Source organism: Pelodiscus sinensis, chromosome 9 (genome assembly GCF_049634645.1).
Source record: "Pelodiscus sinensis isolate JC-2024 chromosome 9, ASM4963464v1, whole genome shotgun sequence".
NCBI lineage: Eukaryota > Metazoa > Chordata > Testudines > Trionychidae > Pelodiscus > Pelodiscus sinensis.
Window position 1 is genome coordinate 2530525 of NC_134719.1, and position 13589 is coordinate 2544113.

Sequence of the window (13589 nt, forward strand, 5' to 3'; positions counted from 1 at the left end):
GTAAGTCATCCTGGGTCCCTCCAGAGTTGCTTATCCCCAAACACTGGTCAGCTCCAGTAGCTCAGCATTGCTGCAAACAGGGGATCATTTGCTCCATGGAATAAGCATTGTCACCTGGTAAGACAAGTGAACACTAGCCAATAAAATAGGATGGGGAGTTTCAAAGTTCACAAGGGGAGGGGCAGGCATTTGTTACCCGAGTCAGAGCAGCAGAGGTGCTGGCCAGTGGTCACCTAGGTAACTGTGGGATATCCAAGGGAAGCTAAAAGCTCTGTATACCACAAAAATGTATCTGCACTTGCACATCAACAGTAAGAGCTGTCCGTCTCTTGTGAAGGCGATTTTCTTTTTGCAGTGACATTTCTGAGTTTCACAGCAAAAAGTCACTGGTGGATGTAAAATGCTCCCACGTTTTTTGCACAAAAGGGACGTTTTCCACTTTAAATGGTAAGTGTAGACATGCCCTCAGAAGCAAGTTGCAAACACTTTATTTAATTCATTGAGAGCACAGTTGAGATCAGCTAGGATATTTGACCTTTCATTCTCTAGTAATGCCCAGCGGGCTGGAACTGCAGTTCATTGTGGAACATCCCTAACTTATTCTCCACCCTTCAATCCAATAGAGTATAACGTCTGTTGGCTTTCAGAGCGCAATGAAAAGCCCATCTGTTGCTCAAGGTGGCTGACAACTAATCAAATATATATCCTGTCAGTGCATATTTGATTAGTATATATAAAGCCATTCCTGCAAAACTGTGTATACTCATCCCATCCTGAGATCACTTATACTCATAAATCAAGAGCTATGCCATTAGATCAGTATAGTAATACTATTGTAAAAGTGATTTAAGAGAACAATCAATCCCTCTGGGTTTTGTGATCAGATTCTGTCACTGTTCATTAAGGGCCTGAAATGCAGCCTGCCCTCACACGGATCTAAATGGGGTTATTTGAGTAGGATATTAAAGTGTAAGGGTGGCACAACCCAGATGTAAAGTCCTTTTTTCTTCTGTTGAAGTTCTAAGAAGCTAGTGGGGGGCTTATGAAATCTTTTGCTAGACACCACTCAGGCATGGAGCAGACAGCAATTCAAACTAGCATCTAATTCTTGTTTTAGTTACAGCTCTAGCATTTCTTTCTATATTAGGGATGTAAGCAACTACCTGATAAACCTGGGCTTAATGGGTAGTTGAGTCACTACTTGACAAGACGCTCCCCTCCCCTCTTTCTGCTTCTGTATCAGAGCCAGCAGGGAGGGAGCAGGAGCCGGTGCTGGGGGGGGAGCCGGCTTAAAAGCTGGTTCCTCCCAGCACACTCTCCCCGGGGAGGTGGGGTGGGGTGGCAGAGGCGGCGGCAGGGGAAACTGCATGAGCAAGGATGGTCCCGACTCCTGCACCTTTGCCCATGGCTCTTACTACATTTGAAAGGCAAAGCTGCAGCTGGGATAGCGAACATCCACCCCTCCACCCATTATTGACTAATCGAGTAGTCGACGGCAATCCCATCGAGTACCTCATTAGCTAAAAATTCCTGTGGGACAACAGAATGTCATCATGACACCAGCGTCACCCCCTCACACCGCTCCCCTATGGGGGGGCAGAAGAGGAGGAGGAGGGGGTTATCTTAGGCTGCCACTCCAGCTCCTGTTCCCACCCTCGACTCTGGCTGCCTTCCGCACTGACCGGCCTCTTCCCCCACCGCCTGCAAATGCTCCTTGTGCCGCATTACCATCACCACCGGCCAGACCAAGCCCAGAATGCACAGCCCCACCTTTCTTGCTGACCAGCTACTGCTCCTCCCCAAGCCATGCTACCGTTACTGCCGGCTGCCCTGGTCTGCCCCTGGCTGCCTTTCCTGCTGAGTAGTCTCTTCCTCCACAGCTCCTCCTTGCGCCACACTACCATTGCCGCCTGGGCCTGCCATCGTGCCTCGCTACCATCGCCTCTGGGTGCTCAAGCCTGCCCCATGACATCTTTGCTGCTGACTGGCCTCTTCCCCTGCAGCTCTACCGGCTGCAGCCCCTCCTCCTGCCACCCCCAGTTCCGTTACTCAGAGCTCCCAAGTTGAGAACTCACATCCCCAGCCTGCTCAATCACTGCCCTGCCGAGACCACGCACCCTCAGCCCCCTCACTCACACACCCCTGGCTGAGACTCCTCACACAATGCAGTTCTATCTCCTTGCCCTCCCCTCCTCTCAGAGGCTGAAGCGCCAGGGGAAAGCCCTCTTGAAGTGTGTCCTTGCACTGCTATTCCCCCAGCTGGGGGAGGGGGAAGGGAAGTGGCAGCGCACAGGGAGCCTTGGGGCTCTCCCTCCCCTCCTCACCAGAAAGCCAATGCTGGTGCTTCAACATCATGGGGAGGTGGGGGGCAAGGCTCCCTGATGCAGGGGGAACACGGGGACAGCAGAGCTGGTGTTAGAGAATGAGGGGTCTCAGCAGGGTGGTGAGTGAGGGAGGTAGGGATGTGGGGGTCTCAGCTTGGGAGGAAGCAAGGCTAGAGTGCCAGCACAGGCTCCCAATGCGGCTCCAGCCCCCTCACTCATAACCCCCAAGCCAAGACCCCGCACTCCCAGCCCCCTCACTCAAACCCCTCCACCAAGACCCTGTACCCTCATCCCACTCCTGCTCCCGCCCCTTTGGCTAGACACCTACCCCCAGAGAGAGGAGGGTTAGTGAGCATAGCTCTCAAGCTTCACTGGCCATGAAAACCAGCAGAGAGGGGGGGATGGCGAGTGTAGCCCCCTAGTTTAGTTTACTGGTTTTATTTTTTATGTAGAGACATAAATATACTCTTATTGAAAGCTGCATGAATTGCACATTCCCCAATGCTATGTTTAATAAATCTAATGACTGATGCCAGGATATTCAGAACAGCTTTCCTTTGCAACCTGAAAGGCTAGAAAAGCTTCTAAAAAAAAAAAATCTTAACATTCTGTAGAAAGAATCGTTTATCCAAGAAAACAATTGTAGCAACAAGATTATGAACTACTGTTCTAGAACAATAACCACAGAGGAACATGTTAAACACTTTCAGTTACCAATTCAACATAGTACTAAGCACACATTTAAGTGTTCAACTAATTCTGGGCCTAACTGAAGTTCTTGCAGTGAAACGTCTGTATCGGGCAACCAAGGCTAGCGACTGAACCGCACGAGCAGCCCTCCATCTCAGTGGTCATGTGCACTAACCATGACCCTAAGAATAAGATTAAATACATTGCACTTGATTATCCTTCTTTATCGTGCCTTTTCAACAGAAAGTGATCCATTATTAGGGGCAAATTAAATTGCTGGCAAAAGTAACAAAGCAGCAGAAGGAGTGCATGGCTCTTACAATATTGTGTGCAATCAGCATGCATCTCACATGTGCCCTTGCTTTAAATGTGTGTCACTTCTCATTTTGCCAGGGGCTGCTCAACCCTCCAATCCTCTCCAGTCCCTGCCCCCACTCTACCTCTTCCCTCAAAGCCCCACCCTGTCTCTTCTCCGCCTCCTCTCCCTTCTCCTCCCCCCTTCCCCTAGAGTTTGAATGCTGCATATCAGTAGATGCCTGGCATTCAAACTCTAGGAAGGAGGGGGATAAGCAGGGACAGGGCCTGAATCATCTGATTCATGGCAGTACTGAAGTGCTGGGAGGCAGGGAAGAGTAGGTAAGCGGGGCCCCTAGCACATGAGGCACAGGGGGACAGACCAAAGAGGGACAAGGAGTGGCCTGAACATAGAACCCCAGAGTTACCCACTACTCATATACAGGCTCAAAAAAGGAGCATCTCTTTAAAAGGCTCATTTTATTCCAATAATGATTGTTCTTTACCTTGAAATATCCCCCCAATACCATTCTGCATCCTGCAGAGAGAAACTGGAATTGTCCTTTATTCCATTTGGGTTGACCGGAGTCATTGGTTTCGGGGGCTTTGGAGGAAGAGCTGAAAAACAAAAAACAAGATTTTTTTCCATTTATCTTTTTGGCTTAACTTCTTGAAGTATTAGATAACAGTCAAGATATTTTAGTTAACAGGAGACAAAATTGAAGCATACTTAAGGCAAGGCAAATAGTATAGAATCCTGTCAGTGGCTAAAGGGAGAGAACAGGCAGCCTGAGCATGGATGTGTTTTTTTCTCCAAAAAAATATGTAATTCACAATTTATTAAAGCCCTTTATAGTAGTAAAACATACATCAAAAAGAGGTAAGCTTGGCTCCAAAAGAACTGTCCAGCCTCTAAATACACTGGAAGTGGCAGTTCTCATAAAAGGATTAGGATTGCAACCATTGCCCCATGAATAGGCATACAATTTAGAAAATGAGGAGCAAGAAGAGGAGTAAAGGAGTAAATTGGTGCAGAGCTAATCACATTCTAGCCCTATGTTGTCAAGTTTCCCTTTCCACCTTTGAACTGTAAGGGGCATTCCACTCATCTGAAGTGGGCAGTGCCCATGAAAGCTAATGATACTATTATATATAAACATATCTGTTAGTCTCTAAGGTGCTACATGACCACTCGTCTTTTAAGTTGCAGACTAACATTACTACCCCTCTGAGATGTGTAAGGGGCAGAGGTCATGTCACAAGAGAGCAAACTTTCCAAGGATAGGTCTACACTGAAAAAAAAGGAAAACCATACCCATCACAGCGCATCACGTCTCAGAACCCAGGTCAATAGATTTGAGCTTCAGCCACAGAGCTAAAAGTATCAGAGTAGCCATTCCCACTTGAACTCTGCAACCTAATCGGAGGGGGCGGGGGTTTCAGAGCCCAAGCAGGAACATCTACACTGGTATTTTGAGCCCCACAGAGCAAGCCCAAATCAGTTGACCCAGGATTGGAGTCTCATAAATGTGGGTTTACTTTTGCAACATAGACACAACACATCCCCGGGCCTTGATTACATAGCCTTCACAAAAAGTGTGCTTCAGTGGTCCAGAGCTATGCTGGAAGGGCACATCAAGTGTGGTTCCACAGGGATCATTTTTGGGACCGGTTCAGTTCAATATCTTCATCAACGATTTAGATCATGGCACAGAAAATATGCTTATTAAGCTTGCAGATGATACTAAGGTGGGAAAGGTTGCAACTCCTTTAGAGGATAAGTGTCATAATTCAAAATGATCTGGACAAATTGGAGAAAAGGTATGAGGTAAATAGGAAGATGCTCAATCAGAACAAATGCAAAGTACTCCACTTAGGAAGGAACAATCTTTTCAACACATACAAAAAACAGGAAGTGACTGTCTAGGAAGGAATACTGCAGAAAGGGATCTGGTGGTCATAGTGGACCACAAGCTAAATAGGAGTCAACAGTGCGACACGGTTGCAAAAAATCAAACATGATTCTATAATGCATTAATAGGAGTGTTGTGAGCAAGACACGACAAGTAATTCTTTTGCTCTACTCTGTGCTGATTAGGCCTCAACTGGAGTATCGTGTCCAGTTCTGGGCAGCACATTTCAGTAAAGATGTGGAGAAACTGGAGAGGGTCCAGAGAAGAACAAAAACGATTAAAAGTCTAGAAAACATGACCTAAGAGGTAAGACTAAAAGAATTGGGTTTGTTTAGTTTGAGAGGAAAAAAAAGATTACTGAGATGGGACATGATAGCAGTTTTCGAGTACCTAAAAGGGTGTGACAAGGCAGAGGGAGAAAAATTCTTCTTAATGTCTGATGATAGGACAAGAAGCAAAGGCCGTAAAATGCAGCAAGGGAGGCTTAGGTTGAACATTCAGAAAATTTCCTAACTGTCAGGGTGGATAAGCACTGGAATAAATTGCATAAGGAAGTTGTGAAATCTCCATTATTGGAGATATTGAAGAGCAAGTTAGATAAATATCTAGATGATGCTTGGTCCAGTTATGAGGGCAGGAGACTGGACTTGACCTCTCAAGGTCCCTTCCAGTTCTAGTATTCTATGATTTTATGATTCAAAGTTCTTAAAATAGCAATAGTATGCAATTCTTAATGTGAGTACATACAATCTGGTATATAGGCAGAAATGCTATTATGATCACTAGAAACAACATTTTTGATCTTTAATTCAAGTTTAGGAGTCACTTGACACAGAAGTGCATTGCTTAGAGCCATTCATCTGTTTACCTCTGAACCACATCTCCCACACTGAAAAATCCCAAACAAACCTGTGCTCTAACTGCAGTTTCAAATACCATTTCATGTTGAGGATCCAACACACAGTAGCTTTACTGTTCTTGGACAAACCGGCAAGTGCTCAACTGAGCCAATCTAAACTAACCTGAACCCTGACCCAGACGTTCTCACTCTGGAGTTACTGACCAAGCACCTGATTCAGATAGTAGCATTCATTCTGTGGTTCTGAATACTAAAGCTGCAGTATACAGGTTCTTTTTGTGGTTCAGCTGGGAATGTTCAGGTGTACATGAGTCTAGAGGTGCAAATATTAGATTTTGTATAAGGAAGGAGCAACTTCATGGAGCTCATGGAAGTGAACTGCTTCTGCTAGATTTAAATGTGGCTCCATGATTTATAACCATAATTGTGTGGCAGTTTAAAGAGACAGAGATTTCTGAATGGTGAGCTCTGCCCCTCTAGTTAGGCACAGTGCATGTTCAGGCAGGGAGGGGAGCATAGCTGGGGCCCAGGCCAGTCTCCATTGGGGACAGAGTGCATACCACATAACTCCGCTCCTTGCCTAGCTGCCAACCCCACAGCCAGGGTCCCAGCTCCTTCTTAAGGCTCCAGCTCCACACTCGGCCCTGCCCCCTTACCCTATTTCCTCCCCTCCCCAAACACTCCCTCCAGGAGCTGTGGATCTGCTTCCGACTTCAGGAGGCATGAGATACAGTTTGAGACCACTCTTCTAGGAGATAAATTCTGATTTCAAGTCATAGCAATAGAAATCCAACGTTCCTGAAAACCAATAGCCCTATGATTCTACTTTGTTTTCTGATTACTCAAGTTGAACTGGCGGTCATTTTATCTGAAGTCTCTATTCAGTTATACTTTTGGAACACAAAAACAAAACAAAAAAGTACAGACAGTTTCTTTCTACACTCACATTTGGACATTTCTGTTCTGCATGCTTTAAATGAACTATAAAAGCAAAACAAAAAATTTAGACAATATTTAGAATTTAGTTGCTAAAAATCTGTAGTCAATACTAGGCTGGTTTTAAAGATCCAAAAATGGTTCTCAGAACCTTCCATAATACTAACTAACCAATACCAACTAAGAACAGGAAACTCAAGTTCTTTGCACTAGTGTTTAAAAAAAAAAAAAAAAAAAAAAAAAGAAGAAGCCTGTAGCTATGCCAGGGTAGGCTGAGATCTCAAGTTAAACAACAGGCCTTGCAAGAGTGTTGCAAGGGTGGTGGCAATTCTCTCTGTCTCCTAGTAGTAAGACAATCCGATGTTGGGGGTTACTGTTATCAGCGTAGTCAGCTTTATATATGAAGATCATGTCAGTGGTCAGTTTTGGTTTAACGTCTGCACTGGACCAGCTCCACCATTAGAAGCTGTAGTACATCACCTAGTGCTGGGGCAGTGGTGGTTTTTAAGTCATTGTTATCGGAGCTTCCCGTGGGAAAGAACCAGCCCTGCTCAGACAGAGCAAGAGTCCTTCCTACTAACCAGGATTGGGACAGAATGTCCCCCAAATGATGAGAGCTTCACTTCTACTGATTCCACATATCAGGGGGCTTAACCCAAGATGCTATATAAACAAATATAATAGATACTGTATCATGTGTGTGTTTGGTGAAGTTTCATGAAACTGCCTTGTTTTAATAACACACTCCCCTCTTTGATTAATTCAGATGTCACTGATAATGATAGCATACTTCTGTATCAAAGACAAAAACAGAAACAAGCATGAGAGGAAGTTTATGTATAACAAAAGGCTTCTTAGGGCTCCTCTAAGCAAACATTTAGTTTATAGCAAGCTGGGGTGTGGATTTATCCTGTGGTAGCCTGCCAGGCACTTCCTGTCCACGAGCACCTTGCTGACCTGCACTACGAGCACCTTGCTGACCTGCACTACGAGCACCTTGCTGACCTGCACTAACAGTTTGCTAGTGCACTTTGAAACATAACCAGATTAAAAGTGGGATACACCACGGCAAAACAAGCCTGGAGTAGATTCACATCCCAAGTTACAACAAACTAAATCTTCATGCAGACAGCCTTTTAGAATGTGGCCCTTTACAGCAGAGGTGGGGAATCTAAGGTCCCAGGTCCAGATGCAGCTCCCAGCTTGCCTGGATCCAGACCCTGAGGCTCACCCCCTCTCCCACCAGCATTGGGGAACCCACGCTGGAGGGGGGGGTGTTCCCCAGTTGTGTGCAGCCCCTGACTGTTCTTTGCAGGCTTGTAGGTATGTTAATTGTTTGCACTGGAGCTATTTTGCAGTTTTGTTCTGCTCAGAACAATGGTTTTCAGTGATGGATACAAATACCCCAGGGCTGTGTCTAGACTGGTCAGTTTTTCCGGAAAATCATCCGCTTTTCTGGAAAAACTTGCCAGCTGTCTACACTGGCTGCTTGAATTTCCGCAAAAGCACTAACTTCCTACTGTAAGAAATCAGTGCTTCTTGCGGAAATACTACTCTGCTCCCGTTCAGGCAAAAGTCCCTTTTGTACAAAGCTTTTGTGCAAAAGGGCCAGTGTAGACAGCTCAGATTTGTTTTGCGCAAAAAAGCCCCGACCGCGAAAATGATGATTGGGGCTTTTTTTGCGGAAAAGCGCGTCTAGATTGGCACGGATGTTTAACTGCAAAAAGTGCTTTTGCGGAAAAGCGTCCTGCCAATCTAGACACTCTGTTCCGAAAATGCTTTTAACGGAAAACTTTTCTGTTAAAAGCATTTCCAGAAAATCATACCAATCTAGACGTAGCCCAGGAGTACACAAACATCTTCCAGGGAGCTGAGTAGGGATGTTAGATATTGGGTAATTGACTAGCATGAAGTCTTTGCGTTTTCACGACTATTCGATAATCCCTGGGGGTGGGGCTGGCAGCCAGTGCACTCCCAGCCCCACTCCTGGGGAGTCTCCTGCAACCCCGAGCTGCATCTGTATCAGAGGCAGGAGCGTAGGGAGGCAGGAGGAGTCGGTCCACTAGGAGAACTAGTTTAAAAACTAGCTCTCCTCACAGACCAGCTGTCTGCCACCCTATGCTGCTGCCTCTCATGCTGAGGCAGCAGCCCTGTCCTGGCGGGGAGGGGGGGCGGGAAGGGGGGGGATTCTGAGTTCCCCACAGACAAAGGTTGCTCTGCAAGATGCAGAGCAGCCTCTGTGGGGAGCTTGGATCCCCCTGCTCCCCTGTGGACAGGAGATGCTGCCACTCCAAGCTGCTGCCTCTGCCTCCCCATGGCAGCCTCCCCTTTTAAGCCTGCTGCTCCCAGCACCAGCTCTTCTCCCTCTTGCTGTCTCTGATACAGAGGCAGCGGTGGGGAAGGGGGAGGAATGTGTGTAGTCGACAGAATCAATGTATAACCCTAGAGCTGAGTACCCATCTTGATCAGGTTTCTCAACCTGGAGGTTATAGCCCCCAAGGGGGGGGGAGGAGAGGGAGAGAAGAGGTCCACAGGACAGGTTAAGTGGTATTGCAACTGACCAGGGCCCCATGAAGTTAAGTTACGTGCTTTAGCCCCACCACCTGAGGATCAGTCTTCAGAGAAGGCTCACAAATAAAAAACACGCTCAAATATTACACTGAAATAAGTACAATATTTATATTTCAAATTGTTTATTTTGCAATGGTATAAATGAGAACATAAGCAATTTTCGGTAATAGTGTGCTGTGACAATTCCGTATTTTTAGATCTGATTTTGTAAGCAAGTAGTTTTAATTGAAGTACAACCTGGGGAACAGTAGTCCGGAAAGGTTGAGAACCACTGGTTCAGAGCACTGGGAGCTTTAACTGGGCATGAGCCCAGTATTGTAGAGGAGCAAAAGAGCTCTCGTGCAACATCTATATACTCAGTCTCCCCAGATTTCTTCCCCTTCTTCCTTATGCCAGATAAACATCAGTTCTTCATATCACAAGCTTGTCTGTTTGGTGATGTTATTTTACAAACGAGCAAAATTTGAGTGACATCTGCAACATAGGAAATGGGATACACAACAGATTTTAGGCATAAACCTGTAAACCCTTACTCGTATGAGTAGCATTTTTCCCCGGAGAGCCTGTGAAACAGATAGTTCTATTGTGTGTTTATAGGACTGGGTGCTGTGTTTCAAAAGAACCACTGGGACTAACCCTGTAACTCAGTCACACAAAGGATTTGACTAAAGTTAGAGTGACCATTCACATGAGTAGGGATTGCAGGACAAGGCACTAATTATCAGTTTGCCCAGAAGATGTAATACCCCCAAGGTTAAATGCCCAAATGGTCTGATATTTCTGGCTCGACGTTTTTGCAGACAGACAGCACTGTAAACTATGGGATTTGTAATCTACTTGAACAAAGTGCTTAATGTGAAAATATTTAAGGCTCTGCAACCCAAAACTCTGAGCAACGGGCTAGAGGCTTTTAAATTTACAGATTAAGCAAGTGCCTTTTAGTCCACATGTATTGCAGTGGTGAAGCCACTGCTACACTGATGCTTTTACAGCATTTGTGCATGGATAAGTAACAGAATTACAGATGAGTTTAAAATAGTCGTGTGTGGATGCTGGAAAAAATTTGGCAGCGTAACAAGAGGAAGTTCTGTAGTGTGAGAGAAGAAAATAAAAAAAAAAAATCAAGGATTTAGACTTCAATCCTAATTTATGGAAGACTTTAACCAAGATATAGTTTTATGAAAATAACCAAATAAATTGTTGAGTCAAAAGCCTACAATAAAATGAGGCTGAAAAGGAAATGAAAACTGGAATATATGGTGTGCAGAAGGCAAAACTTTGTTGAAAATGGAGCTATATTTCTTTCCATAGTCTATTCCTGGGGCACAAATCTCATCTCTCACCGGTGAGAGAGAGTAAATTCACTTAATTTAGTTATGCAGGAGTAAGGTTGAAATCAGGGCCAAAAGCGATTTTTTCTGAGACATCAAAGCAGCCAACTCTAAAATGACAGTCCTTTGCTTCTATTTCTCTTATTAAAGCATGAAAATGTTTAGCACCAGGGAAACAAGACGAATACAAATTCTTCAGAAGAGTTTAATCATAATTTCATTTCCAAAATACAAAGCTGCAACTGCACAAGACATTTTCCCCCTGCACCAGTGAGCTCCTGAGATTAGATCCAGATTTCAGTGACTGCCTGGCATGCATCACTGAATTACCCATTGGTTCATGAGATGTGGTGGGAGGGGCAATATCTTTTATTGGACTAGCTTCTGTTGGTGAGAGAGAAAAGCTTTCCAGCCACACAAGACCTTTTCTTTAGGCTCTTACTCATTCATGGGCAACAGCCATTTTTACACTAGCATAGTTTTGCTGAAGCTTGCTCATTAAACAACTCTAACCTCCTTCCCAACCTGCTTTCTGAGCTCAACCCCAATCCCAAATCAGAGTCAGTTGGAAAAACAAAACAACTAGTTTCTGAATGGAGACAGCACTTCAGCGAATGGCAGCAAAGCACTGGGATCGTATGTTGCATGACGTCAGCACACAGAATGTAGCTGTGCAATTTCCAGCAGGTAGTTTTGGCTGAGCTGTTCTGCAGAAGTAAAATACTGTTTCTTTTCTTGAGATGTAGGCACAGTGATTACACTTCAGTGAAGTGACAGTTCTGATGCTTTTTCTTGAGTGTACAGGCATTTTTTAAAGATGCTATTCAAAATGCAATACAATACCTCTAAGTCAAATGTTGTCCACAGCCAGCCAGAAGAACTAAGCATGCTGGCCAAATACTAAGCTTTAAACAGATCCCTAATTCTACCCCCATCCTTAGCAGGGAATTTAGCTCTTTCTAGTCAACTGGCCAGATTCATCCCTGAAGTAACTAGTGATAAACGTGCTTCACTGAAGCTACAGCCAGCATCAATTTAGTCCAATTGCCCTTAAAATGCAAAAATGTTAAAAGGGTAGTTTTCTTTAAAACAAACAAACAAACCCCTAAAGAGCTAAAATACAGATTTTTAGATTTATTTTTAGCCAGGACTAATTCAGGGTTATGGTCTGTGATAACAGTAGCTTCTCCAATTCAAACAAAAAAAAACAAGTGCGTTGATTTTGTAAGGCTAGATTACCAGAGGTCTCTAAGTTTCATCACATATTCACATCCCTTCCATACCAGGGACGTTGCTGGACCAGAGAGTCCTGGTTAAGAGAGGTTCAACCTGTACTAAATTGCACTCTTGCAACACAGCCAGCTACAAGACCAATCATTCACAACTACAACTACTGGAGGAAAACACAACACTGTAAAGATGTGTGCGCAGAATGGTGAAAGGGAGACGAGTTAAGAATATGGAGGGTGGTTCAACTTTGTTTTTCTTACTTGTTAGTTTATGGGGTATGTTGTGCGTAATGAGCCAAACTTCACAGCAAATATTTTTGTTGGACATGTTCAGATTCTTATGCTATGTCCATCACCACAGCACTAGTGTACCTTTCAAAATTAAACAACTGTAATATGATTTATCATTAAAACCAGGGTAACATTTTCCTTCACTCCATTGCAACCTTTTGGGTGAACAAATTGGGAAAATTGTTTTCATATGTTCACTGGCAAAGCACTAGAAGTGTTTACAAAGCAAAGGAAACAGAGTCCTCATTCTTCTTTCATTAACACTGCAAGAATTTAGAGCATTTTCAGGTATATGAGCTGAGGATAAGGCTGGAGTGCTGCAGCCATCGCCCCTTCTACTTCCCTGGAAGACCAGGTGGGAGGGTGGCACAGAGGCACAATTGTCTCCCTATAGAACATCACAGCCACTTGAAACTTCAAATATGAAGCAGGAAGATAAAAATTTCAAGTTTTCAGAGTACAGGCCTATAGCATATTATTTTACTAACAGACTCTTCATCCACACTATAATGCCAATGCAAATAAACTATTCTGATTCCAGCCTGAAGAGATTAGGGAAACACAAAAAAGTCAATCTATTACAACCGACCAAATTAACCATTACAATATTTCTATTAACTCTAGCAAAGCTGCACCAAGAACAAGAATGTATACTGAACATGTAACTTTCCTTGGCTATTTCATAATTGTTTGCATCTAAAAGGTTATAAGAGCTAAAATAATTAGATGGAAAAAAGTTGCACAATTTAAATAGCAAGCATGCTTTTAAGCTCTTCAACAATCTGTTTCATATCGCTACCGAAATGAAGTAAAATAGCAGATATAAATTACATTATCTTTCCAGACTTGGAAGGATTAGATTATAGGTAAATGTTGATTGCATTACACATACAAATTGAAAAAATATTTAAGTTTTGATTTTCAATTAAGACAAAGAAAGAAAATTGCTGTTTGAGAACTCTGTGCTTAATAAGGACATTTACTTTGCATATATTAATAATCTGTGTTAACAATTATAAGGCTTTAACTTTTGAATCTCAACATCTACTACCATTCAGTAATTACAGTCCAATTCCCCCATCTAATTTCCAACTGAAACATTTACATTGATAAAAAACCCACAAAAATGTTTAAAAATACAAATCTATATT

General features: G+C 43.8%; 1 protein-coding gene across 5 annotated transcripts in view; it reads right to left on the reverse strand.

Moving 5' to 3' along the window:
* Positions 1 to 13589, reverse strand: part of PIK3R3 (phosphoinositide-3-kinase regulatory subunit 3) — a 295643-nt gene that overhangs the window by 29972 nt on the left and 252082 nt on the right. For all 5 annotated transcript variants that reach the window (XR_012905836.1, XM_075935898.1, XM_075935897.1 and 2 more), the window contains one exon: positions 3815 to 3926. Coding sequence is in view for 4 of the 5 variants with exons in the window: in XM_075935898.1 (XP_075792013.1) it covers positions 3815 to 3926 (112 nt within the window). In the remaining variant the exon portion in view is untranslated. The remainder of the gene's footprint in view (positions 1 to 3814; positions 3927 to 13589) is intronic.